Genomic DNA, 27,985 nt, shown 5'->3' on the forward strand with positions numbered 1-27,985 from the left:
CAATCTGGTTGCTAGGGTCCAAATTTTATTAGCAACCATTCACCAATTTCAATGAGATACTGGAATATGAACAGGAGAGGGCCTGAATAGAAAGATGAGTAATAAAAAGTAGCAATAACAATAAATGTGTAGCCTTATAGAACATTTGTTTTCAGGTGGGGTCAGTGAACTCCATTTGAAAATGGGGAAAGAGTTAGAAGAAGACACATCATTCAGAAACTATAGATAAAAAAATGAAGGGCAATTGAAATTGATGCCCAGAATTAGCCATTTTGTTTGTTATAACATATTAAGTTTAGGAATAGGCTCTTTTCAGTCGTTATTTATGTCAATATTTTGTTATATACTGTGTGTTTGTGTTTCCATGATTATTTGGCGCTGTGGGGTTATAATAAACAAGCACATAAAATAGACTATAGAATTAAATAGATCATTAGTGGACTGGGAAAATAGAGTGTTTTGTGTTCTAATGTGTAAGTTTTTAGTTGTGTACGTTTATCCCTGCCAACCCATTTTCCTCTGTATAATGAACCCACATCTGTATTATACCTGAGAAAGCAGACTGCACAGACAAAAGATAGGATGTAATGATTCCTATTAGCACTGGGAGACAGAGAGCTGTGCATTCTGAGTGGAAATGTAATAACAGGCTCATGGGGAGCTGTCCAGCAAGTAGTTCTGAACTACAGCCAATATGTTATTAAAGCATACAAAGGCAAATAAGCCTCTGATGAATCAAGGGGCGCAATGCAGATGGAGTAGACCAAACGATGCATTTTCCAGTGTAAAGACATGCCTCTCTGTGCCAGATTCTTAATTTCGGTCTGCTCCATCTGTTTATCCCCCTATGTTTCTGGAATTTTAGTTTAGCAACAGCTGGAGAATACTTGGATTTGATGTTCAGATGTAGCCTAATAGCCATGAGCTGAACTCTGTTACCCATGCATGTCTGGTTCCTTTATACTGAAGGGGTGCATGAATAAAGAATTAGATTTTTTTAATAATGTACTTTGTTTATAAATCTTGTAGACTATGGTATCCAATCAACTTAACTGGATTTAAAAATATCATCAACTCTGAAAAGAACAGTCAATGTTAATAAGGACAATTGCTTATGACTCACCTGCATAAAAAATAAATAAATAAAAAGATTTATTATTCTGTATGAAGGTAGTGAAATAGGGTGATACAGAAAAAGGAGTATATTTTAGCATGGACCCACAATAAAACGGATAATTTCATCAGTGAGTCGGGAAAAAAGGGAGCTTGCCTTCACTCTCCATATAATGCAGAGCAAAGGTTAAAATAAAGAAAGACACCAAAAAAAAGAAAATGTGTTGAAAGACTTATGCCAGAAGCGGCCACTTCAAAACATCTCAGCATTAGACTGCTTTCCAGATTACTGTTATTTCCCAAGTCTTCCAAAGGAAATAAGCATGACTCAGTGGTGAATAAGCAAACACAGACCAGGCAGCTGTTCTATCTCTGCACCAGTTCCAAGAGAATATCACTACGATTTAGAATAATGCAGTATTTAATGAAGCCTTGAAAATTATATCTCATACCTATGTAATCTAAACTATATAAATATAAAGTTATTTTATTTATTCAAAATACATATGCATTTTTTGGGCAAGTTTGCAGGAACACAATGTATTAGTTCTGTTTATGCAGAATAGTTTACTTATCCTTACTTTCTCCCATGTTTCGGATTGCACTTGCCTTTAGTTATTCATTATGAATCACATCCAGCTTTCTGGAAGATGCCAATTGATGGCGTCTATGAGTTTGGAGAATTTTAGCGAAACATAACTACACAGATCCCTCTGTGTTTAGTTCTCCCTCTTCAGGAGTTACTTACAGGCCTCACTACTGGTAAGCAACTTGCTGGCAGCAGTGTGAGGACATTTACATTGAATCCTGTATATGGAAATTAAAGCCCTCCCATACTCTATACTACCTTACATTGGCCCTCAGGCCCCTTCCAAAAGATATCAAGAGAACTGCCAAAACCTTATCTTGTCATTGCATTATGCATAGAAATGGAGAACTAGTGCATTGTTGGAGGCTGCCATCTGGCCCATATCACTTGTGTTCCCTGCTTGGAAACAGGCACATGAACATTAGCTTAGGGCCATGGAAAGGCTTCCCATATGCACATGTCTGCTTCCTACAGAGATCCAACCAAGGAATGGATGTGACATAGCTCAAGATGGTGGTAGGGAGACTTTATTTCCCCTTTAAAGAGAATAATACAACATATTTCTGAGTTAGGCACCCAGCAATAGTCTTAATACATTTAGTGTTACCATGCAGCTAAAATCCCAGCAGACAGTTGTTTTAGTAACTTAATCTGTGGAGAAAATACTGCTTTTTAAATGTTCTGTTATTTCAAAACAGCATTTTATATGACAAATCTACCCATGTACTTGCATATGATAGTAACCATGACAACCTTGAAAAATGAAAACAGATTGCACTACAATTCACACTGAAAAATTGCTTCAATCTATGAACATGAAAGCATACAAAAAGTGTTGTTTTAGGGTACCACATGCTAAATATGTGTATAACATATATATATATATATATATATATATATATATATATATATATATATATATATATATATATATATATATATATACACCTTCCACAGATATCATTGGGCACTAGAACAGGTTACTTTGTCAACTTTTGCTTTTTGGTGCTTAAGTTAATATTCAGCCCAACTGACCTTCACCCTAACTGACCTTCAGACTGGACTTTCAGATGTAGGACAGCAAATGCATATTCTCCCCAATTCTCACCCAAACAGGCCTTCAGACCGAGCCCCCACCATTGTTCCAAATCTCCTGGGGTTCCAGACCCACAGTTTGGGAACCAAAAATGCCTGTTGCCCTTCTGCCAGAGTCATTGCATTGCACACACATTGCATTCCCACAGTTACATGACCAGTATGTAGTGCATCCAAGGGTCACAGGAAATACATTACTATTCAGTATTCAAGACACTACAATACACTACTATTCTAAGCTGAGAAACATTCAAACCCCAGACTAATTTGGCAGGGTATAGTAAGTAAAATAAGAATAAATAGAAGCATAGAATCAAATAAAAATGAACTATAGTTATTGTGTTTACAGCATAGGAACTGGAGGAGCCTCTGAACCTGGCAGTAAATACGTCCATGTTCGTAGATTTGGATAAAATAAATGCAAGGTCCAATAAGATTGTCGTTTGTTTATACATCTATCACCTCCATTGTATTCACAACAAGCTCCCTTCTTCAGCCAGGGCATCATCGGGCTATTTGATATGGGGTTCAATTACATAAATCAAGACTTTTATTATATTATTTTTCACCACTTACACAATGTTTATGAACATATGGAGTATTTATCATTGGAGAACGTAATGGAAGATTTGTCTTAGTGTTTCCTTTTTGCATGGCTTGTTCTTGAGCCTCCTTGTGGCTTGTATTTAGGTTAACCTTAATGATTGTGCTGAGTATGATGTTAACAGTGTGTGTGCTTCAATGCAGGATTATTCTTTATACATATATGCATTTATGTTTTAATAGGTCAGTTTTTTCACAATTAAAATATGTGCCTGACTATAATACTGATTGATTTCTCAAAGTTAAATGCCAAAAAATTTCAAGATAGAGCTGAGTGAATAAAAATCCTAATAGGCAAAATAAAATCTTGTTGTAAATACAATTACTGTCTGAGCTGGGAGTAGCTGATGTAAAATGGTGCTCTAATAATTGCTGTAAGTCTCCCATGTTTCCCAAGTCTCAATAAAAATATACATGATTTAGTTGTGCCAATATTGCTAGTTATCTAAGGTATGTGGCATATTGTTCTTGATCTTGTATCCAATAGGCAAAGTAAAGTAATAATTGCAGTACAGATTAGTTCTTAGTTGGCAGAAAGGCACAAACAAAAAGTACAGAGTCATTGAACCCCTGTAGTTCATATAAGAGCAAAGTAAACCAAGCCTCTCAATAGTAAGGGGGTTATTTACTAAACTCTGAATAAAAAAATCCTGAAAAATGTGGGATTTATTTTATAAAATCAGACTTTTAAATAAATCACAATTTTTTTCGGAATTTAGTAAACCCCGATGGTGGGAAATTCCAAATCAGATAATCCGACATTTTATACCTGTTGAGGTTGCATATAAGTCAATGGGAGAAGTCCCAATGATTTTTTGATGTGGGCTGGGTTTTGTGCAATAGTTTTCAGAGTTTTCGGGGAAAAAAGCATAACAAATCAGAAATTTGGGGTGAAAAATCCAAAAAAATCGTAGTTTTCGGGTACAAAATTCGAAAAAACTGTGAAAATCTGATTTTTTTTCCTGCAAAGCAAATTTTTGGAAAAATGTAATAATAAATAAGCGTAAAAAACCTGAACGGATTTGATCGGAGTTTGTAGCAGAAAATGTCGAAATAAACTCAGACTTTGATAAATAACCCCCTCAGTAAAGGTTAATGCAAAGAGTCATGTTTGGAAGACTGGAAATGCATATTAAGCTTATAAAGTTCCCAGGATTGCTGCTGAAGAGCAGTAAATAACAGTAATCAGATATAAGCATTGGTCTGTTTAATGTTCTTTTCAAAGCAAGAAAAGTATATTGTTGTCCTTGGTTTAGGACACTGTTGCCTGGCAACAGGGGCCAACATATGCAGTATGAAACATAATTATGCAAGGTGCATGGTATGATATTAAAAGAAAAAAAGTTCCACCTGAAGCAAATCCTATTAAACAGATTTTTTAGAATATTTTGGATGAGCATACAATATGTGCTGTTTTTCTAATTCCATCTTCATTATTTAATTAGTATGGATTTTGAATTGTTAATATTAATATTCTTTCTGTTTCCAATTAACAAATGAAAATGCTATTTGGCTGTTTGGGTCAAAGAATAATTAACAAAAACCAACCTTTAGATACCCAAAACTCAGAGAACAAATGTAAAGATTCAGGAGTAAAATGGAGATGGGCTGGAGAGAGAAAAGAGACATATATTGACATTAAGTTACATACATTTCATTAGAGCAGTCCTTTATAGACATTATATCAATCAATGACATCAGCCCCTACCCCAGCAGAAAATGAAAATCTAAATCAAAGTTTTACAAACCATTTCTGGATGTATAGTTATAAACTTACATGGTTACTGCATGTATTGGGGATAATATACATTATATATTACGTGTTAGCTTTTATTTATTATGTTTTCATTTAAAGTGCTGCTATAGCATATATCCAAGGAACCCCTAAATAGTTCCAAAATATTCTTTTGGCACAACCAAATGATGAAACCAGGTGACTAGCAAAGACCCCAAGTATACACACACAAGTGTTTATTGAAACTACACCCTAGTTAGGATCCCAACTGGGTTTTATGCTTCTGTGCGTCCAGTAAATTCTGGTTGTGTTATCTTTGTTGTTTCAACCCTGACATTAATGATTTTTAATGATGACAGAAGCAAAAGAAATATTATACAACATTGACAGTGTGAATGTCCTTGTGCGAGTACCTGGTGGTTTAGAGGTGCTAGCGTCAATTCCTGGTCTTGACATGCATGCTGCGTCCAATCATTACGTTTGGAGCAAAATTCAAATACTTAAGGGGCCTACGGCCAATTTTTCATTGCCCAACATAGGTCTATCCTATATAATAAAGTTGAAGTGTCTCTGCGTCCAGTCCCGGTGTACGTGGGATTGCGCTACTGCGCATGTGCCCCACGGATATAATAAAGTTGAAGCATACAGCTCCATTTTAACCTGCCGATTAATGGCAGCCTCGAACTCCTGGTGGAAGTTCTGTCGGATCTGGGAATTCATGGTCAGTTCCGTTCAATCGCTGTTGAAGCAGGAGCCTTAAAATAACTCAAAGTTCTGTCTCGAAGCGATGCGTCTGTCTAATGCTAAAGCGCCGATCCGCCTCTTATATACCAGCATTAACCAAGCCCTACTACGCAATGACACGTGTAACGACAATAAGCGGCCATTTATATTACGGGCAGCGACATCCGCTATCTGGGGAAAAAAATCATTCAACAACTGTGGTAGCGAAAAAGTAATTATGTTTAATCCAACGGAGGTAGATGTGCAAACTGAAATTCTGGTTTCATCAGCCTTCCTGTCACTTGGCTTTGATTTAATTGCCAGAACAAAAGATGGCCAGTAGGCGGGCCTAGAACATGCGTGGGCGTGGTCAAATGAATATTGGGGAAAATGTGCTGTGTGGTTGTTTCATAAACATGTTTACGTAATAGTGTGTCTCCTGGATATTCTGTGTTTCTGTGCTGGCTTGCATAATTGTATCTGTGGGACGTTAGAGAAATAGGAATAACCTTATCCTATATAATCCTTTCCTATATAATAAAGTTGAAGTGTATCAGCGTCCAGTCCCTGTGTCCGTGGGATTGCGCTACTGCGCATGTGCCCCATCCTATATAATAAAGTTGAAGTGTCTCTGAGTCCAGTCCCTGTGTCCGTGGGATTGCGCTACTGCGCATGTGCCCCACGGATATAATAAAGTTGAAGTGTCTCTGCGTCCAGTCCCTGTGTCCGTGGGATTGCGCTACTGCGCATGTGCCCCACGGACCGTCTCTGGCGAATTTTTTTTAGACTAGGACAATTCTGTTTTTATAAATGTTTGACTACATATGTTCTAGCACCCATTAATTTAACGGGCTTAATGTCTAGTTTCTAATATAAGATTCAAGTCTGTTTTGTCTGTTCTTGACCCGGCATGTCCCTGAAATTCCACAGTTTGCTGCCTGCCTTTACCCTTGCCTGTTTTGACCATTCTCTCAGATCTAGATTCTGTTGGTTTTGACCCTGGCCTGTGACCTCAACTACGTTCCTGACCCCTGACTTTGTACTGCTCTGCACGATTGGTATCAACCTAGCCTGTCCCTAGACCAAGCTCCCTGTTCTCTGTTCTTTCTGCGCACATTTTGTTCCTGTGTCTGCCCAGAACCCCCTCCTTGGTCCTCTCACTATAAGACTTGGCGGCATCCGAGCAGCAGAAGACTCCTCCCAAAGCAGGCACGGACTGGCAATCTGTGAGTTCTGGCAAATGCCAGAGGGGCTGCTATAAGGTGCCATAGAAAGTCAGCATTTAGTGGGCTGTTGGGCCTCTGTGTACCTGAAATGACCGGGCCTATTTTAACTCTCAGTCCAGACCTGTCCCAAAGTGAAAAATGGATGTTATAGGCGGAAGCATGAGCTGAGGCCCGGACCTTGGGGTTTGTTCTAGGTTTGGGATACCTTACATTACGTTCCTCTTGTGGACATGGATGTATATATTTGGAAGACGTGGCATATACTAAATGGTCTGATGCATACTTAGTGTAGGTACTGACAGCGCAACATTTGCTAAAAATGTTTGTTTTGCGAGAAGGTAAAATTCACTGCAACTTTTCCATGGTGTGTGCCTTCATTTTACAGTTACATGTTGGAGAAAACAAATAATACTTAAAGATGTTGATGTTGGGATTACATATTGCTATCTGAGAGGCTAAATGAAAGCTAAGCCCTTTAAGAGCACTCACCACAATGAGCTCTAGCTAATAAAGCACAGCAAGGTCACAGGGGCATATACAAAGGGCAAGCTAGAAAAGTCTGTCTGTAATGGATAAAGTAACATTTAAATATGTAACTGTCAAACAGAAAACTGCAGTAGACCCTATGTGATCTTTAAAGGTAAAAATACACAAAAATATTATAATTATTTCTAATATCAACCATTTTCTAACTGGATTCCCCCATTATACCTTCCATTCTATAAACAATGCTGTTACAATCTTCTTGCTCTCACGTAAGGCTGATGACAGGGATTGAGTGACCAAATGTCTTGCTTTAAGAAGGACAGTTCTGCTTTGTAGCACTTCCATCCTGTGCCACCACAAACAGGACTTTAATTTGTCCTTCTTTTTGGGTCCTGTCTATAGAGACTTATTTAATTATCTTAATAATACTAGACCAGCAAGAACTGATAGTAACCACTGAACTATAATGGTATGTAGTTGCCACTGGTATGATATAGTATGATATTTGACATAGTATGATATTTGACAAATAAGTATATTCTTTATAATTTCTACAACTTTTTATATGTCTGGGCTCATCATAAAACATGTTTTATTTAGGTTAAATCTTAATGCTTTAGTAATTAATTGTAAGTACTATACACATACATATAAAAGATAGTTAGTTCCTATTATAGAACAGTAACAGCTAGGTATAGGTGAGGGGAGGGCTAAATATAGGCTTTGTCATAACTTTTTAGCCACCTATTTCTGTCATATAAGTATTGTCCGTATGTGGAGGCATTCTGTTCTGTGTTAGCAAATATAACTTTTTGCTTAGGGGCAGAGTTATTATGGATCAAACTGGGGAATCTAGAATGATTCCCAGCAGCCTGATGTACATTAAGAAGACTTTTGTTATTGTCCTGATAGAAATCATATTCAGGAAGACAATGAGTCCAAAGCTATACATTGAATCCAAAGTCTGGTAACTTAATCACAAACTCACCCCTTCTGCCTAAAGACTCCAGTAATTGCAAAAGAATTTGACAAGAAATTAGAAATCCTGCACTTAACTCAATTCTCAGGTATCTTTCTATGTAATTCTCCTTTACATTTTTTCTTCTGAAAGATATTCAAGACTGTTGACCAGTTGGCTAAAGATTTTTGGATATGGTTACAGTCAACATATTCTTGTTAACAAATAGCTATTCTTTTATAACCAGTTTTAATTTATATATAGATAAAAAACATCAAAATTAGCCGTCACTCACATTACAAAAAAAAGTGCTTGGGTGCAGTCATAAAATATAGAATAATCGAACAACAATGTCTGCACCATCAGGTCCTGAGAGTGCGGACATTGTTGTTCGATATATATATATACACGCACGCACGCACATACACACTAGGCCATGCATCTCCAAATTCTCCTAGTACTATCTCTTATACTGGGGCCCAAAAACAGGCCCAGTGAGTTGGTCTGTATACTGGCTTGCATACTCTTAACTACAACTCTCTGAACTTCAGCTATATTATGTAAACTTGTGAGCTCTTAAAGGAATTGTTCAGTATAAAAATAAAAACTGGGTAAATAAATAGGCTGTGCAAAAATAAAAAAAACCTTTCCAATAGAGTTAGTTAACCAAAAATGTAATGTATAAAGACTGGAGTGACTGGATGTGTAACATAATAGCCAGAACACTACATCCTGCTTTTCAGCTCTCTTGGTTTCCACTGATTGATTACCCGGCAGTAACCAATCAGTGACTTGAAGGATCATATGGATCATAACTATTGCTTTTGAATCTAAGCTGAAAGCTGAGGATCAATTGCTAACTCACTGAACAGTTGTGTCCCCTGTGCCCCCCCTTAAAGTCACTGACTAACTCAGAGTTAGAGAGCTGAAAAGCAGGAAGTTGTGTTCTGCTATTTTATAGACTGCGCTCTGCATTTTACAGCACATAATTTAGAGTACTAGATCAAGAGTGATCTGATGCTTGCCCCTATCTTTGGCTAAAAGTTAAAGAAATAGTTCTTTTTTTTACTGTTGTCTCTCAAGGGAACCACAGTAGCTGCTTATATAGAAGAAATCAGAGATGTGTTGTACTTTATGAGGCTTGCAGATCCCATTGGTAAAATAGGTAAATATTTCAGAATTCAGTAGATATTCAAATATACTGCCCTTGTCAGGTGAATGCAGAAATGTTTTAGCCTGGTTTCCTATAATTACCCATTTGTTTAATTAAAGCCTTTAATATGATTGCATACAGATTTGTGTATAAAACTAGATGGATAGTTATGGCTATGAGAATTATAAATGTCAGCATTTTTGCTGCCATCAAACATTCAAATATTACATCATATAATTTGCTTCAGGCCTTTATATTGCCAGAAGCAACACCCGTCACTACAAAACTTGCCGTAGAAATTGTAATATAATTGCTATTTCCATTGACTGTAGTGGAAATGATTCCTGGAATTTCTTAGGAAAATTGGGTCAAACCACATGGCTCATTTACCGTTGCCCTATGTAGGGTTACCAACATCTACTTTTAGATTTACAGGATTTATAACAAGGCTGTATAGATAGTACACCAGCTCACATTACTTTATGCATTTTGATATTGTTGCTAAGGCTGCTAATAGGGGGTGTAGAGTAATCCTAGAAATTAATTATAAAATACAAACAGTCTCTGAATAGTGATGACAAACTGTCTCTATCTTGTAGAAGAGAATCAGCTGATGTTCAGGCCCTTATTGTGCAGTGACACCCACTATACCCTGCAGTACTTGTGTCTGTAAGTTACCTCCCACTTAGACTGTAAGTTTACCAGGGCAGGAATCTCCATCTTTTTGTCTCATTAACATGTCATACTTAATATTTAATGTAACTATGTTTTGTATTTATTTGTGTTTCTTATTGTATGGATCCCAGTTTGTTCTATTATTTATTCTGCTGTACAGTACTGCGTACATAAGCAGCCCTGTATACATAAAATATTACATACACACATTCCTGCTGATAAATTGCAAGCTTGACTACAGACGGTTACCAGTTTGTAATAATTTGTCTTTATTAGTTTTACACAAGCAGCAAAGTAATGTTCCCTTTCTCATATGGGTTCACTTAGTTGCTCGTTTGCCTTACTCTCCCCCAAACACAGATCAGCAACTGTCAATCTCTTCCTAATTACTAAAGGATGCTAATATTCATTTAAAGCCACTTACCAAGCCGGCATCTGTGTACAAAATATCTTTGGCTATCAAAAGGGACACATTTAGGGGTCATTTACTAAAATCCATATTGAACTCATAATATTAATATAAAAAGGGGTCATTTACTAAAATCCATATTGAACTAATAATATTAATACAAAAAAAGCTTGACCAAACTCCCTTGCCACATTGTATCTTATTTATTACTAAAAAAACTTTAAACTTTAATTGGATTGTGAAAAAACTCGATAAAATTGTGCTTTTCTCACAAATTACTCCGAAAAGGTTGGATTTTTGGGCTAAACTCAGCTCACGATAAATTCAATTTGGGATAGGTGCCTCTCCCTGACTTATACAGGATTTGAGATGGCGGATTTTCGGATTCAGATATTGGGGTATAGTGGATTTCACCAGAAAAATTTGAGGTTTAATAAATAACTCATTTAGCCTTGGTGACCTCTGTTTTATTGCTCTGACCTCCTACCTATCATCTGCATATAACAGTGAACACAACTAAACTCTGCCTAGACTCCATTGCTGTCAGGAGGGTGTGATTGAGGAGTGTAAGGACCTTACGGTTGGCGTTTTCCAAGTGATACCACTATGCCAGACCTGTACAGGTGCCTTTAGGGTTGTGCTGTCAGCTAATTTACCACAAGTGCTACACTGCATAAAACTCAGCAGTACCAGAAAAGAAGAATCACACAAATACTGTGCCACTTTTTAAAGTACAATACATTTGCAGATTTTATTCCTGCTGCCGCCCAGGAATCTGTTAACGTTTTTTCCAGTGGATTCCATGAGTGCAGTAAAATCTATGAATAATATTGTACAGGTAGGAAATCAGTTATCCGGAAACCGGTAATCCAGAAAGCTTCGATTTACAGGGAAGTCCATCTCCTATAGATTACATTTTAATCAAAAAATTCAGCTTTTTAAAAAGAATTACCCTTTTCTTTGTAATATTAAAACAGAACCTTGTACTTGATCCCGACTAAGATAATCCTTATTGAAGGCAAAACAATCCTATTTTGATTGCCTACTATTTTAGTTAATTTTTAGCAGACTTAAAGTATGGAGATAGGGTTGCCACCTTTTCTGGAAAAAAGTACCGGCCTTTCTATATATTTATCTTTTTTCCCTATTAATAACATTGGGATCAGTCATTATGTTTACCGGCCAGGCCGGTAAAATACCGACCAGGTGGCAACCCCATACGGAGATCTAAATTACGAAAAAAATCCCTTATCTGGAAAACACTAGGTCCCAAGCATTCTGGATAACAGGACCCATAACTGTATTGTAAATAACATAAACATTACCACAAAAAATTTGCAGTTATAATTAAAATAAAATGCATGAATGAACTTAATATTGTATCTTTCCAATGAACATAGACTAGAACACAACCTCAAGTCTCAAGGCCTATAACCAAGATTTATAGATGTTCCATATTGCTGGACACTTTAATTTACAATGGTCAATGAAGACTTTAGAATAGTAAAAATAACTTTTTTTGTCAATGAAGTTTCAATAATACAGTATCTACATGCATAATAATAAATTAGTCATAGTACCATGGCACTCTCTCAGTAATACAGCATACGCAACCACCACAGTCATTTTCTATATGATAAACAAGTATAGAACATAAATTTCCAGTTTCACTAATGATCGCTATAGATTGAGTAAATTTGGGGATTTATCATGGAAAATATCAATTTAATGACATTAGGTAGAATCATTTTGGATTGATTATATTATTTTCTAGGAAAGGGTCAGATCAATCACCATCGAATTTTATGGAATCATTTTCATCTATGGATTTAGCTAGCTTCGATACATTGTTATTTTAAGGGTCTGTGGTGATGAATATCTGAATCTCTGTTGCAAAAACTTGAGGTGGTTTAACTCTTTATGGTTATTATCATGACTAAAGCCCTTTAAAAGAAATGTTTATTTCTTTCCACTGCTTTCAGCCTATCAACCTTTAAATTCTGGCATTATTGTATAATGTTGTCTGCTTGTCAAGTGATTGGCTGGCTCTGCTTTTCTAAAAAAAAAAAAAAAGAGTTTTCCGTGTAAAAGTGGAAGTTAATTATACATAATAGAACCAATGGACAGCAGCAATGATATGACTTTATGGTTTGTGTCTGGATGGTAGATTAAGGAATATGGACAGTGCTTGTTACAGAAAGCAAAGGATGATATCAAAGAGTGAACCATGTGCCCCTGCTGTTATGGTTTCCATGGAAAACATGAAATAAGTGTGGATTTCTATTATTGTTGAGAACATTTCAGTACTGCATTTCCCTTAAAAGCTTGTCATTTAAATGTTCAGGGTCAATATGATAATTGGTACAATATTTTATAGAGAATGCTTATTTGCAAAAGGAACCAATCATTCGCAGTTATTGAACTGCTTTTGAGCTACATTTTTAAATATTTTATCACAGCCCCTGCATGTTGATGTGAAGAATGACAGTGCAGCTGCTGCCTGCAGTACTCATGAGTGGCTTTTAAACTGACCCTAACTTAGGTGCAGTTTGGCTGTAGCCACAGAAAGCTTAGTCATTGTTTTTAGCATCATGCTTGCCACAAAGTTGTCTGACTGAAGATTAATGGTGGACTTGCATTTTTACTGGTAAGATTTTCCTTTGCAATAATCAACTAACCTGGTGGTTACACTAGAAAATAATCTGCAATGATTCTCAGTGTCTTCAGTGAGAAACATGACAAGTTGTGTTATTCCTTGGAATTCCATAAATAACGAAGTGCTTGGGGTACCACGCAGAACAAACTTGAGGCTGAAACATCATTGATTGCATTCTCTAGCATAAATCTGTTTTCTGTTTTTGTTTTTTAAATGGTCATCTTAAGGTGGCCATACGTGGGCAGATTTCATCTGCTGATGCTGGTCCATTAGAAAGATTCGGCAACTTATCTCTGACGGGCCTACCTGGCCAAAAAATGACCAGTTGTGGATCGGGCAGGTTTGATTTTCCCATCAGAAGGAGGACCGCTACAGTTAGTTGATGCGGTCATTGATCCAATGGTTCCTATTGATCTAATGATCTAATTGAGCCCATTATCGGCCACCTTAGGTGGGCATATCAGGAGAAATTTCCCCTTATTTGGCTACCTCACCAAATAAATAGATCTTATAGTGTCTGGCCAGCTAAATGAAGCTGCATTTTAAGGTTAGAGTGGCTGTAAGTCTTTCTGTTCCTTGGAGCCTACCGACCATGTTTTTGCTAATGCCAGCAGACATACAATAAATGATGGATTACTTTGTCACCCGTTAGTACTAAAAACCTCACTATAGGCAAAATAATGTTGTAAAATGTTTTGAACCTATACTCATTTCTTATTTATTTTTATTACCTAAAATATGTACAAAAATAATGTGGTTGAAGGAACATGTAAAAATTACTGTAATGTTCTTCCTGGCACAAGTGCATGTCACTTGAAGTCATAAATGTAATCATGTGTCATGAAACTACATGAAGTTATGCTGATGAGTATGAAACATAAAAATTCCCTTACAAAGACAAAGGGGATCAGACATATGAAAAGGTTAACTGTGAGCACATCTGCCAAGAGGCCCTTTGAGATTTCTGTGAATCTGCACCATGTAAATTCCCTGCTTCTCAGTGGTATGACTATTGGCTTTTAGATGGTTTTTAGCAAAAAAAAATATTCATGACAGTTTGTGCTTTAAAAGGTTCAGCGTTTGTGTGAAATAGTATCCATTTCCTATAAGCGAAGGTTTGGGAAAGTACAGTATGTTTTAGAAAGGATATGCCTTCACCCCTTCAATTAAGTGAAATGTGCTAAAAAGAGCCTTCCCCCATTGTTTAAACTTAGAGGGGAATTCGTACATTGCTTGCCATTTTCTAGTGGCCATTCCATGATAGGTCAGTGTCACAAAGGGTAACTTCGGGTGCCACTCTCAGTTCTTGCACCAATGAGATTCAGCTGTGGGATGTGACATGATTTACATAGGAAGCGTAAGGATAGCAAATGAGAAACTAGAATTTCTAGTGACTTCAATAGACTATCGCTAGTATGCTTTAGCAGAGATCAATGTGTAATAGTAAAACACGCCTTGATGGAGACAATAGTCTATTGTGTTGTGTGTAGTGATGGGTGGATCTGACTCATTTTGCTTCACCAAAAATTCGCTAAATGGCAAAAAAATTGCCAAAAGCATGGTCGGTTTTTTGTGAAACGATTTTTTCAACACATAACATTTTTTTAACTTTCCATTATAGTCTCCGCAAAACAAGGCAAAATATTTCACTCATCCCTAGTTTAATGCCATAGGCCTGATACTGAACTCAGTTCTTTGATTCATGATCAAGTGGCATCGATCATATGTCTTGGAGCACAAGCATACTGCTAGAATTTGCATAGACTGTATGCTTAATAATTAACTCTATATTTAATACAGTTTAGGATGCAAAACTGACATTACTTATTCAAACTCCAGAGTGTTGTCACAGCATTGTAACGTCAATAAGTCACCCCTTGCTAATTTTCTTTTCACTAAAGAAGGACCGCAAATCTAACGTGTATAAGGCTAGCTACACTCATATTCTTGTATAGTGTGCTAGAGAATTCGGAATAAATAGGATTTATTTTGCTGGCTGCATCAAATAAAAGACTCTGATTTATCCAATAAAGGGAATATCCTTTAATAATTAATAATTAATAATAATAATGAATAATTCTGCCACTGTCACTTTAATATTCTTTTTTATGTATTTCCTTTCCACTGAGATCTCATTATTCTTAGTATAAATTATTTACAAAAATAACAGACAGGGATGCCTGTTGTTTTGTTTTTTTTATGCAAAACTAAAATAACAGATAGTAAAAATATGAATATGGGTTCCAGTTCAGTGAGAAAAATATTTATCACCTGAAAACTCATGGGCGAGATTTAATTTGAGATGCGATTCCATTCAGAAAAACTTATCTCACGGTTTAACACGTGAAAACTCTATTGAAGTGGAACTGAATTTGGAGAAAAATTTTTTCTCCTTGAATTGAATCTCGTCCATAAGTTTCACATAATAAACTGAATTCAATCTGGCTCATGGTGTCAGCTCTCTAGTGCCTCATACATGTAATTATAAGAAATTGCAAATGAAGTCCATTGGCATGGAAAATTATAGGAAACAGCAGGAGTCTGCGCAATTGGGTAACAAGACCTGGGTTCAGTAGGAAACTGCTGGTGCTAGAGCCTAGAGTTCCCCCTTACTGAAGCACTTTAGTTAGTGGTGTGGAGGTTAAGAAAACTAATTTCAGTAACACAGATACCTATTACCTACCAAAATCACTAATTGCTGATTGGATGATTGACGGCACACATTAACCCCGCAGATACCAAAACCAGGAAATACATGCTTGCTAAATTAGGCACAGCCTCCTAAATGTAATGGAGGCTACACAACTAAGTTTATGGAAGCTGCTCTTATTAGGAGGGAAGCATATATCAGTAATCTTGGTGGCATTTTCCTTTCATACGTGCTCACAGCTTGCCTTGAAGGTTTCTAGCTGTAACAGCAAGCGTCTGCCAGAGATTTAGGGCATTTTTACTGCTGTCGTTTTACCTGGGTAGATCACAGTAATACAAATTTTCAGGCCCTTTACTCCAGATAGGAGAACTGAAGCTGTGCCATGTCTCATTTAATGTGTTATGCTGTACAAAACCATAAACCTTAAAGAGCTTGTGCTGTGTATTTATCAGTAGATAGAATGCTCATCTTGTTCATATGCCTATAAGAAACCCTGTGTAATCTAGCAAGCAAATTATCAGAAAGAAAATCTATTTAGCATTTTTGTTTTCTCAGTATTTTCTATAACAGTGTCCCTCCTCTGGGTGTTCTATTTGTCTGCTGTCTCCACACTTATGATACTTGTTCCCAATTATTATTAGTTATTAATAGGCAAGAAAGGTAAAAATATACAAAGTTAGGTTAGTATTTTTTTTTTCCAGAAAAGGTGGCAACCCCTGCTGTAGAGATGGCAGCATGCTTCTTTGTAATCGGTTTATGACTTCCCATTAAAGAGGTTTCATTATGAGTAGGTTGTAGCACAGTGAGTGGGTTCAATCCCTGAGTCCCTGGGATTTATTGCTCAATATTAAATATGCATGTCATTATAATAAAACTCATTATGACAGCAATATAACAAATGCTCTTGGCTCCACAGCAGAATCGTCATTTTAGGGCCCCTGCAAAACTTTGGGAACAAGACATTTTTTACATGTATATATTGACATGACTTATCATTTAGTTATTCATTGGGCTCCCTGTACCTCTTGGACCTTTCCTATTAGTGCTGTTAGTTTCCCTCGACCCGCACCTGACCCTAAACCCGACCCCGCGGTGATGTCACAAAGGGGCAGGCAGGCGCGAGTCTATAAATTCAGGGAACAGAAGCCAGCAGTATGAGGTTGTGGGTCGGTAGGGTGGAAGGTAGCACTCGACAGAACCTGCCCATGCCATTTTTTGCGATAGCCCTAACCCGCTCGTCCTGCAGGTCCTGTGGGTTTTGGGCCGGCCCTCGCATCACTATGTCTGCTTCCTGTATCATTGCAACCAAACCCAACAATAATCCTACAGTTATATGTGTATATTTAAAACTGGAAATCCAGTTTGTTGTTGCTGTACAGAAAATAAACAGCGGCTCTAGGAAAGTGAGAATCTTATCTATAAACTGTGTTCACTCCCACTCTTATTTTATGCCACGTGCAATGTGTGCACATATGCTAGCATTCTATTATTCAGGAAAATCCATTGGCATCTTGCTAATAGGCACAATGAGTAATTCATTAACAGAACTAAAGTATAATTTTGATAACAAAGAGATCTTCTCTTTAATCCAAACCCCTTTAGAAAAGATAGATGTGAAGATAGATAGAAGTGTTCCAGTCTGCGTCCTTGCCCTTTTATGATGTTCTGCTCTGTAGACAAATAAAAAACCTTGGGGAAATATGCCGAGTCACAGAATATCCACACTAAGGAAGGCTGGTTGCTATAGGAATAGCCATATGGCATCTGATCACAATGTAATTAGTACTGTGCCTGAAATAAGCAGGCACCTTATGTCTAGAATAGATAGATAAGACTAAGAAGTCATTAAATCTCAGGTTCTTACAATTAATCATTTCTAGAAAAAACAGGTGTTGAAAGTGTTATATATACACACACACACCGGTTTTCCAGAATCCCGGTATCCAGAAAGCTCCAAATTACGGAATGGTCATCTCCCATAGACTCATTTATCCAAATAATCCAAATTACAAATTATTTCCTTTTCTTTGTAATAATAAAACAATAGCTTGTACTTGATCCCAACTAAGATATAATTACTCCTAATTGGAAGCAAAACCAGCCTATTGGGTTTATTTAATGTTTAAATGATTTTCTAGTAAACTTAAGGTATGAAGATCCAAAGATCCGTTATCCGGAAAACCCCAGGTCTTGAGCATTCTGAAGAACAGGTGTTGTTATAGATTAAAGTAGGGGTTACTTTGGTTCCCCTCAAATCACAACTCCACCCCCCCCCAACAAATGCTGGTAAGTGTGAATAACTGTATGACAATTCCATACCCATATAAACTAGATGCAATTTGTTTGAGAAAATTTAGTGGCAGACATTTTTTAATTTTATATTTTTATGTTGTTGCTAAAACAACATAAAAGAATACAAGCAAGTATTCTGTATACATACACAAGGTATGGCTTTAGAAAATATGTTTGTTTTTATTTGTAAAAGTGTGGTGACATTCTTTCTGTGGACCCTCAGTAGCTTTTGGTACATAGAGAACGCTTGCTTTGAGTATTAGAGTTAATTCATTCTACCATTTAAAATTCTATTATTTATTCAGCAAATGTATATTTTTAGCTGTTATATTGGTGTGTAGCCAGCCATCTTAGTGCATTGTGCCTGATTCTGAGCTTTTAGATGGAGCCAGCACTTCACAATAGAACTGCTATGAGATAAGCTGTTGTTTCTCCTGCTCAATGTACTGTCAATATGATCCAAGTTGTGTAATAGCAAAACAGGGTTTCTCTTGCTTGGGTTCTCATGTCTACCACTAGGTGGGACATTTAGCAGTGCAAACTATTTCTGACTTTACTTTGATCTCTACCATGCTGAAATCTTCTCCAGCCTTCAGGAAACCTGCTTTTTGGAAGGGTAAAGGGGGTCAGGACATTAAATACAGTGAGTAGCAGTAGGAACTTTAGCTCCAAATGCATTAAATACAGTGAGAAGCAGTGGGAACTTTAGTAACAAATACATTAAATACAACGAGAGGCAATGATTTCTGTCTCTCGTTGTATTTAATGTATTTGTTACTTAAGTTCCCACTGCTTCTCACTGTATTTAATGCATTTGGAGCTTAAGTTCCTACTGCTACTTACTGTATTTAATGTGTTTTGGGTGCCAGTACTTCTGCCCCTTACTGTTCATAGAAGCAAGTGTACCATTATTTACAATTTCCTATTCTCTGTATATATCTATATTACCATTTACTGTACAAGTTAATTGAGGCGAATGACACGTGACCATTTTTCCATAGTGTATTTTAGCTGGCAGAGAAATGCCTGAAGCCATTCTAAATTATTGGGAGCCAGTATAGGCAGTTTGCCTGTTCACTCACTTGCTAAAATTCATAGCAGTACTAGCAGTTCTATTAGCCCATGATGCTCCTAACAGTTCAGGCAGCTGAATCCTTCAGCACAGCTGTCAGGGAGCTACTGTCTGGATATCTGCCCATTGTTCTATTGATAGGCTGCTGGAGGGTGGGGATGGAGTGGGGTAATATCACTTCAAATTGCAGTGTAGCAGTAAACAGTGACTGAAGTTTATTAGAGCACAAGTCGCATGGCTGAGGGCACCTGGGAAACTAACAACATGTCTAGCCACATGGCAGCTTTCAAAATTTATAAAACCCTGTTTACTCTTTTAAAAACGAATTGCACTGCAAAATTCTGCTGGAGCAGCACCATTAACTGATGCGTTTTGAAAAAAACATGTTTTCCCATGACAGAATCCCTTTAATAATGCAATGCCTGATGTTCCACTGACGCTTTCACAAACTTGGCAGTAATACTTCCTGACTCAGTAGAGCTTAGAACAACAACACTCTTCATTTCCTTCATCTGAGAAATTTGATAGATCGGTGATTACAGTAAGCTATAAATACTATGTATCTGGAACTCCTACGTTAAGGCTTTAAAAAATAATTATGTGTTTAATTAGTGCCACTCGTAGGATTTGAATTTTTTTTATCCTGCTATATTAGGATAAAGAAGAGGTTTTCATGTTTCTGTGGTTCAAAACCTGTCCCAGATCTGGTTTACAGCCCTCTTTACCTGATAACTAGAATACCAATATGCACACATTGGGATAAGGAATCCCTTAGCTGGAAACCTGTTATCCAGAAAGTATAGAATTGTGAGAAGGCCATCTCCATAAAGTCTATTTTAGTCAGTTAAACATCAGTTTTCTTTTTAGTTTTAAATCCCCTTTCATTTTATTTGTTTCTATGGGTTAAAGGGGTTGTTCACCTTTAAAGTTACTTTTAGTATGATGTAGAGAGGGATATTCTGAGACAATCTGCAACTGGTTTTAATTTATTATTTGATTGTGGTTTTTGAGTTATTTAGCTCAGCAATCTGGTTGCTAGGATCCGAATTACCCTAGCAACCATGCACTGATTTGAAGAGACTGGAATATAAAAAGGAGAGGACTGGAATATAAAGTTAAGTAACAAAAAGTAAAAGTAACTATACATTGTAGCCTTACAAAACATATGTTTTTGGACGGGGTCAGTGACCCCCATTTGAAAGATGGAAAAAGTCAGAAGAAGAAGGCAAATAATTCAAAACTTATAAAAAGGAAAAAATTAAGGTCAGTTGAAAAGTTACCCAGAAGTAGCCATTTTATAACATACTAACAGTTATCTTAAAGCTGAGCCACCCCTTTAATTATGTTGTTTGTTGTCCAGTCTTCTAAATAGGACATAGGGCAATCTTTGTATTCTGGCAAATGCCAGAGGGGCTGCTGTAAGATGCCATAGGCAGTCATTATTTAGTGGGCTGGTAGGGTGCTGTTCATCGGTGTACTTGAAATTCTGTTCTGAATCCCTGCCCAGGCATGGATAAAACCAATTGCACTTGAAATATAGCACTGTACCATATTTATATGAATTGAAGTGTCTAATAAGTTCTTAAGTCCTACAAAGAAAGATAAAATGTTTATCTAATGTTTAGAACTGGATGTCATATAATCAAACCTACATATAACCTTTATGCAGATGTGCAGGGGATCTGCTCCAATGAGGCTAGTTGAGAAACTTGCCTCAGGCAGCAGCGCCCCATTAGTTACCAGGGGCAGCAAAAATGCAGCTCCTGGTAACTTTAAAGGAAAACAAAACCCCCGAACAATGTAGGTCTCTCTAAAAATGAATTGCATAAACCAGCTCATATGTAAAACCCTACTTCATGTAAATAAGCCATTTTTGTAATAATATACTTTTTTGTAGTACGTGCCATTGGGTAATCCTAAATAGAAAATTGTGATTTTAAAAAAATAATGCCCGCCCCCTGGGATCCTACGATTCACGGTGCACACAAACAAACCAAACATGTTAGGTCACATGAGCCAATTAACAGACAGAGTTCTGTCTTTTGCTTCCACACTTCTTCCTGTCTGGTCAGGTGATCTCTGAGGCAGCACACAGACCATCACAAAGGGATGGTTCAAGGCAAGAGATGTAATGGGCAATATTTACTTAAATACCTATTGCAGTTTGGTAAGATTCTTTAATATGCCACTTAATTTGATATAAACTATCTGTTGCTTAAATATTCATTTTAGGGGTATAGTTTTCCATTAACAAACTAATTTAATAAGCTGCCTCAGGTGGCGGAGGGGCCAGGATCGCCGCTTCAGATTTATCCACTTACCCAGGCATATCAGACTCAAATAACATAGAGGACAGAACCCAGCAGGTAAAAGACAGCGTAGCCAAAACTAACAAGAACGTGTGAACAAAAAGTAAAGGTACAGTAATATTGCAGGTATAGGATCCAGAAACCCATTATCCAGAAAGCTCTGAATTACTGGAAGGACATCTCCCATTGACTCCATTATAGTCAAATAATTCAAATTTTTAAAAATAATTTCTTTTTTCTCTGTAATAATAAAACGGTACCTTGTTCTTGATCCCAATTAAGATATAATTAATCCTTACTAAAGCCAAAACCATCCTATTGGGTTTAATTAATATATAAATGATTTTTATTATTATGTAGATCCAATTTACAGAAAGAGCCCTTATCCAGAAAACCCCAGGTCCTGATCATTCTGTATAACAGGTCCCATACCTGTATGAATATACACAGTGTTAAAGCTTGGTGGTCACATTTGGTTAAAAGTATGAGAAGGGTCTAGCAAAGCACAACATGTGACCCCCAAATGCCTGCATTAACCCTTCCACTCGTATCACACATTGTGTTTGATATGCAGTTTGAATTGATGCCACATTTTATGATAAAACAACTCTTCTTCAGTAGATATGACTAATTATCTTCAAGGCGCCAGAACTGCTGCCATTATGGGAATACAAAGTGAAATAAATGTGCTTGCCACGCTTTAATGAGATGGAGAATTTATGTGCCCGATCAACTGTTTAATGCCTGATAGCATAGTTATGGCAAGCTGGAACATAGATAGGAAATGCAGTTAGTGGCACAGCATGGAACTTTATGTTCAGTATAATACTCTCTTTTCCTTTATTTACTCTAGTAGAAAGGCCATCATTATGTCACATGCTCTTGTATAAATGTGGAAATTATGGGACATGTATGTAAAATATTTTACATTACTAAGTACTACAAGGGTTGCTGTTATGCTCAGTGAGCCACTAGTAAATTATGCAAATTCTAAGCAGCAGGAGAACTGTAATTATGATAATGAAGATACATGTGTATTATGTATTGGTGTGAGTACATCACATATTGTCACATGTGGTTACTCTGGAAAGTATTTACCCTTAAATGACGCCATGCTTCACAATTATTACTATTATTTTATATTATTATTATTTCTATGACTAAATAATGCTGTAAGAGATGCATAAATCTGAACTGTTAAACCCCAATTTATGAAGGGCTCTTGCTCCTATCTCATCTGCCAGTGTTCACCCTGTGCTGAGGCAAAAATCCAGAATGCTGTGCTGTCAGATTCAGGGGAGCCAAGTGTTCCCCGGCTCTGAATGATTTGCAAGCTATGGGTATTCCAGGGGAAGCCCACGTGCCAAACAACTGCATGCAGAGCCAAATATGTAACCAGTCAGCAGGTATCATTTACTGTCACCTGTTTAAGAATAAACATCTTACTGGTTGCTATGGGTTACTGCTCCTGGGCATCTTACTGGTTGCTATGTGTTACTGCTCCTGGTCAAACTTAGTGTCTTTTATAACTTAACCCCAGTGATCCAATCTTGAAATGCATCGATTTGTGCCTCAGGGAGCAAGACACAGAGCAAGGTGCAGAAATAGGGTGCTTTGTGCCTTTTTATCATCTTGTCCCTGTTTCCATAAATGAGGCCCTATAAGGGTTAAATTACTAAGCCAATAGAACTTTTGCATACCAGTGGATTTCTTTTGGTTACAATAATGGACAGAAAAAAATCTAGTGCCTCATTTGACTCTTTGTTAAATATGCAGTATTGCTTTATGAAGTATTATATACTTTAGCATTTGTTGTGTTTAATTAACTATTGCTTCTTAAAACCTATTAGGCTTACACTGCAGAGTCCCCCTTTGTTCCGGGAGCAAGAGGTTTATTTTGTGTATGGAAACCTATATTTTAATAGCATGTGGGATGTGATATCTCACAATTTAGCCCACATGTAAGCTGCAGGAATCCTCGCTGTGGCACTTATAATTTGTAAGTAGCACATTCTGTGTACAATTTGCCTGTTAAATCATTAAACACCCACTGAATAGCTGCCTTTTGGATGTGTATCTGTACATTCACTGGTTGGAAGAGGAATTTTCAAGTCTGCAATTTAAGGAAATAAATTACTTGAAAATTCTGCTAAAGTTACTGTAGATGAAAGTGTATGCAAGGTTTGTTGCGGTGCCTTCCATTTTCTTCTCTGTGTACCAGCTGCGTGGGAATTGGTGAGTTTCAGTATGGATTTAAATGAGTTGTGGAGGGCACATGGGACTGATGCCAGCAACCAAAAGTGTTGGTTCTAGAAGATGAAGTAGAATAATTGATCCACATTTGTGTTGTAAAGGTAATTTTTCTCTTTTTCAGATCATGCTTTGATTATATTTTCTATGAAACAAATTCAAAATATGTCTAATAGCATAATGTATGTAACCCTGTTAGTTCCGGTAGTGATGCTTCAAATAGATGCGACCTGAGTGTTCATTTAGATACACATGCCAGTTCAGGTGTGATATAGGCCTAATAATAGACTGTGGTGTTACAAAATTTCTCTATTGACTGAGGGAGGCAGAGATAACAAAATTAGGTTATAGTTATGACTTGTTAGGAATGGATATAAAAAACCTTTGTCCAAAGATCAGTCCTCAGTTTGGTGCTGAACTACAGAATTGCCTGACAGTCAAAAACAGCCGTGGCATCATTCATATTTTATAAGGAATGTTGTGCTATTGAAAGTAGAGCTCCTGGCTAAACATAATTTTTGAATGCTTTGGGCAAAAGTGTGAGGAATATGCCTAAAGGATACTCATCTTCAAACAGAGACAAAAAGCTATTAATAGGGTAGTTGACCTTCCTTCTAAATATGTATTTTCAGTTTAGTTGTTTTCAGATAGTAAACTGGCAATAAAGAGTTTTTTCAATTGCTTTCTTGTTTTTCTTGATTTTTTTTTTGCTACATTAGTTGATACATTTGTTAGCAGCATTGGATAATAGTGAAGTGCGGGCCAGCCCAATACCCGCGGGACCCACGGTCGGTCAGGTTCGGGCCAACCCCACATTCCCCTTTTGCACCTTCAACTGCGGGCTTCCAACTTCCGGGCTTTATAGCTGCGCACCTGCTCACCCCACCTCTTTTGTGACATCATGGGCAGGTCGGGTCTATAAAGGGAAGCCGGAAGTCAGGCGCGGGTGGAGGGCGGGCAGGTGCACATTGGGTGTGGGTCAGAAAAAGCCTGATCAGCACATCACTATTGGAGAAGTATCAGAAACAAATGTAACAGTTGGCTTCAATAAACTCAGGGAGCATGCTCAGTGTGCTGAAGTTAAGAAATGCACTCAAGGAGAATGAAAGCTCCAATCCAATGTTAGGGCAAAAAACTGCATCAGCCCGGGGGACTAGCCAGCAAGTGATCTTCTTTCACTTGGGCTTATAGTAAAAACTGGACTTAAACAAAAAAGCCAACTTCATTTTACTGCACAAGTGTTGTCCACTGGATTCTGTAGAATGAAGAACGGAGGAAGAGGATCAATACAATCATAATCATGGGGGGGGGGGCTAACATTTGGCACCACTTCTTGGATTGGAACTTTCCTTTTCCTTTAAATAATGAAATTTTAACAGTTTAAGATTCAGTGACCCCCCCACCACCCTTTACTTACCGTCTCCTGTAAAGATGAAAAACTGAAAAATTAAGCTTCAATGATAGAAAAATAGTAAAAAAACAAAAATCAGGTACAACAAATAATTATTTTGGTGTGCTGGTTCTTTAGAAGAAATTGCCTTATATCCATTACATAAGAAAATGTAAACCGTATTGAATTTTATATTCAGTGGAGAAATTACTGAATCCATCCATGTGCCTTGCCTTTAATAGCCATGTGCCTTGCCTTTAATAGTCACTGCTGCTATGTGCAATGCAGCCCTAAATGTACGAATGTCCATTTTTACTGACAGACAGTGGCCTTTATGGTGGTAACACATGCTAAAGATTGGGGAAGATTAAGTCGCTTGGCGACAAATTGCCTCTTCTTTGGGCAACTAATCTCACCAAAAGCCTCCCCGTCGGCTAGAATCAAAATTGCTGGTGGGATGGCATTCAGGGCGCTTCATTTTCCGAAGTCGCCCGAAGTTTCCTCGTGAGGCAACTTCGGGCGACTTCAGAAAACGAAGCGCTCAGAGTGCCATCCCGCCAGCAATTTCGATTCTAACAGGCTGGAAGGCTTTTCGGGGAGATAAGTTGCCCAAAGAGGAAGTAATTTGTCGCCGGCGACTAAATATCCCCGAATCGTAGCGTGTTTCACTAGCCTTAAAACCAGTGACAGGTGGCATGGACGATTTTGCTGGTTACTTTGTTGGTATAATTATGCCAGTGTAGAACCAGGGTAACTAGGTTAACTAGTAATTTCATGTACATCGTTGGACAACTGAAGGCAAGAGCATTGGTCAGAATGAATGTATTTTTGTCAATTCTGCTCAAATTGCATTATATTAATTTGGATTCATTATTTCCTGATATCTTTTCTGGAGGATTTGATATTTAGCCAATTCAAATGATTATGACTTGGCTGATGCCTAAAATGCCTATAATAAACTGCAGGGGGCACATTATCCCATACAAAATGTAATTGTTCTGAAATTATTTAATTCTGTTGTTCTGTGTGTCAGTCAGTGCTCATTATAACCTCCACTTATCCCTCCTCTCTGAGGATAACTGTATCCAGCGCTTACAATTTTAACGGTCCCAACAGATATATATATATTAAAATAGACATATTTACTATAATTTGAAATATTTTTGCAACATTAGACTTATCATATGGAAAGGTCCCATCGAATATGCTACGGTGTGAATTCCTTGCTTTCTATGTGCACAACACAGCTGAAATAAATGTAGATATCTACTGTTGTATTCATTAAAAAAACAGCAATTTTTAGAGATGATCCTCTGTTTTGCAGAATGTGCAAAATAGTTTTTTTTCCCCTTAATAAAGAGAAATGCTTGAAGAAGGCACTTGTGTTTCTCTGTTGAAAGATATGTGTAACTGTGCTCACTTCTTGCTGCTGCTGCCTTTCTTTGCTCAGCGCTCTCCTCCTTTGTGAAGGCAGCAGATCCTGTTGGTAATTGGTTGAATCAGATTTAACAATGCAGGCAGATAAACATTTGTGGCAGTCGCTGCCATAGCAACGTCACAGTGCTTCTCCTCCTATTCCCCCTCCCCAGTCTCCAGACTAAGCAGCCAGCGACACAGTGGTCCGTGCTGTGGAGAGGCTTTCATGGCAGAGATATTTTGCTGGAGAAACTGTTAAAAATGATGAATGAAGACACTGCTCCGAAAACTGATGGAGGGGAGAGGTATAATGGAGCCAACCTGAGAAGGAAAAGACCCAAAAAGGTAATGGCTGGAGTATTTGTAGAAGTATTTGCTTTTCAAGCCTAAAGAGAAGAGATGTAAGCAGTGCAATTCCTCTAGGCGTGTCTGTTTCAGCCATATAGGGATCACTTTCCCAACTTGCACCTACTGGGGACGGGACTATCCTTCTGTCATTACAGGGCAGCGAGTTCTACCTACAAATTTCTTCACATTTGCCATCAAATGTGGTTGTATCTGTACATGACTACTGCCAATGAAAGTGTCAGTCAGTGGAAATGGCTGATCTTTGACTTACATAGATAATACAGCTTGTGGGGCTGCTGATGTAAACAGAGGAAATGGTTGCTTATTTTCCATTAAATTGGCTTTTCATCAGTTATATTTTGCTCCGTTTAAGATTTTTTATGTTGGGCTATAAATCATGTGTATTTTCTGGTGCAGGAGTGTCATGTATAATATTATACCTGGAAACTGGTAGTGGATTCTCATTCAGTGGAGAAATATTTGTTGTGGCTAAAAAAGGTTTGTTGGCAAAATCTCAATCTCTTTCAAAAAAAATTTAAATTTAGTCTGTCAAATCAGTGTCATTGTTGTAGGTAAATAAAAAAAAAAGCTGAATAGCCACACCTAGTTAGACACGAGTCTCCAGACTGGGAGAAGATAGACACATTGAATTAGGCACTATCACACATCCAGCAGCGTTCAAATTTATAGACTGCATATACATCATTAAATGGAACCAGCACATCAAAGATAATCATTGTTTTACCCATTTCACCTTAATTTACATGGCCTGCAATTTTCTCTGAGCAGCTGATTTAGCTGAGCATTTCCCCGTATTTATTTATTGGTAGATTCAAA

General features: G+C 37.4%; 1 protein-coding gene across 11 annotated transcripts in view; it reads left to right on the forward strand.

Moving 5' to 3' along the window:
- LOC108710308 (ankyrin-2) overlaps nucleotides 1–27,985 on the forward strand; it is a 292,137-nt gene that overhangs the window by 96,708 nt on the left and 167,444 nt on the right. For 10 of the 11 annotated variants that reach the window (XM_041590225.1, XM_041590237.1, XM_041590253.1 and 7 more), the window contains exon 1: nucleotides 26,979–27,145. The exons of the other annotated variant lie outside the window; for it this stretch is intronic. In XM_041590225.1, coding sequence (XP_041446159.1) covers nucleotides 27,062–27,145 — 84 coding nt within the window. In that variant the 5' untranslated portion in view covers nucleotides 26,979–27,061. Of the gene's footprint in view, nucleotides 1–26,978; nucleotides 27,146–27,985 lie in introns of those variants that run through there. 11 annotated transcript variants of the gene reach the window in all.

The sequence above is a fragment of the Xenopus laevis genome, chromosome 1L, assembly GCF_017654675.1.
Source record: "Xenopus laevis strain J_2021 chromosome 1L, Xenopus_laevis_v10.1, whole genome shotgun sequence".
In the NCBI taxonomy this organism is placed as follows: domain Eukaryota; kingdom Metazoa; phylum Chordata; class Amphibia; order Anura; family Pipidae; genus Xenopus; species Xenopus laevis.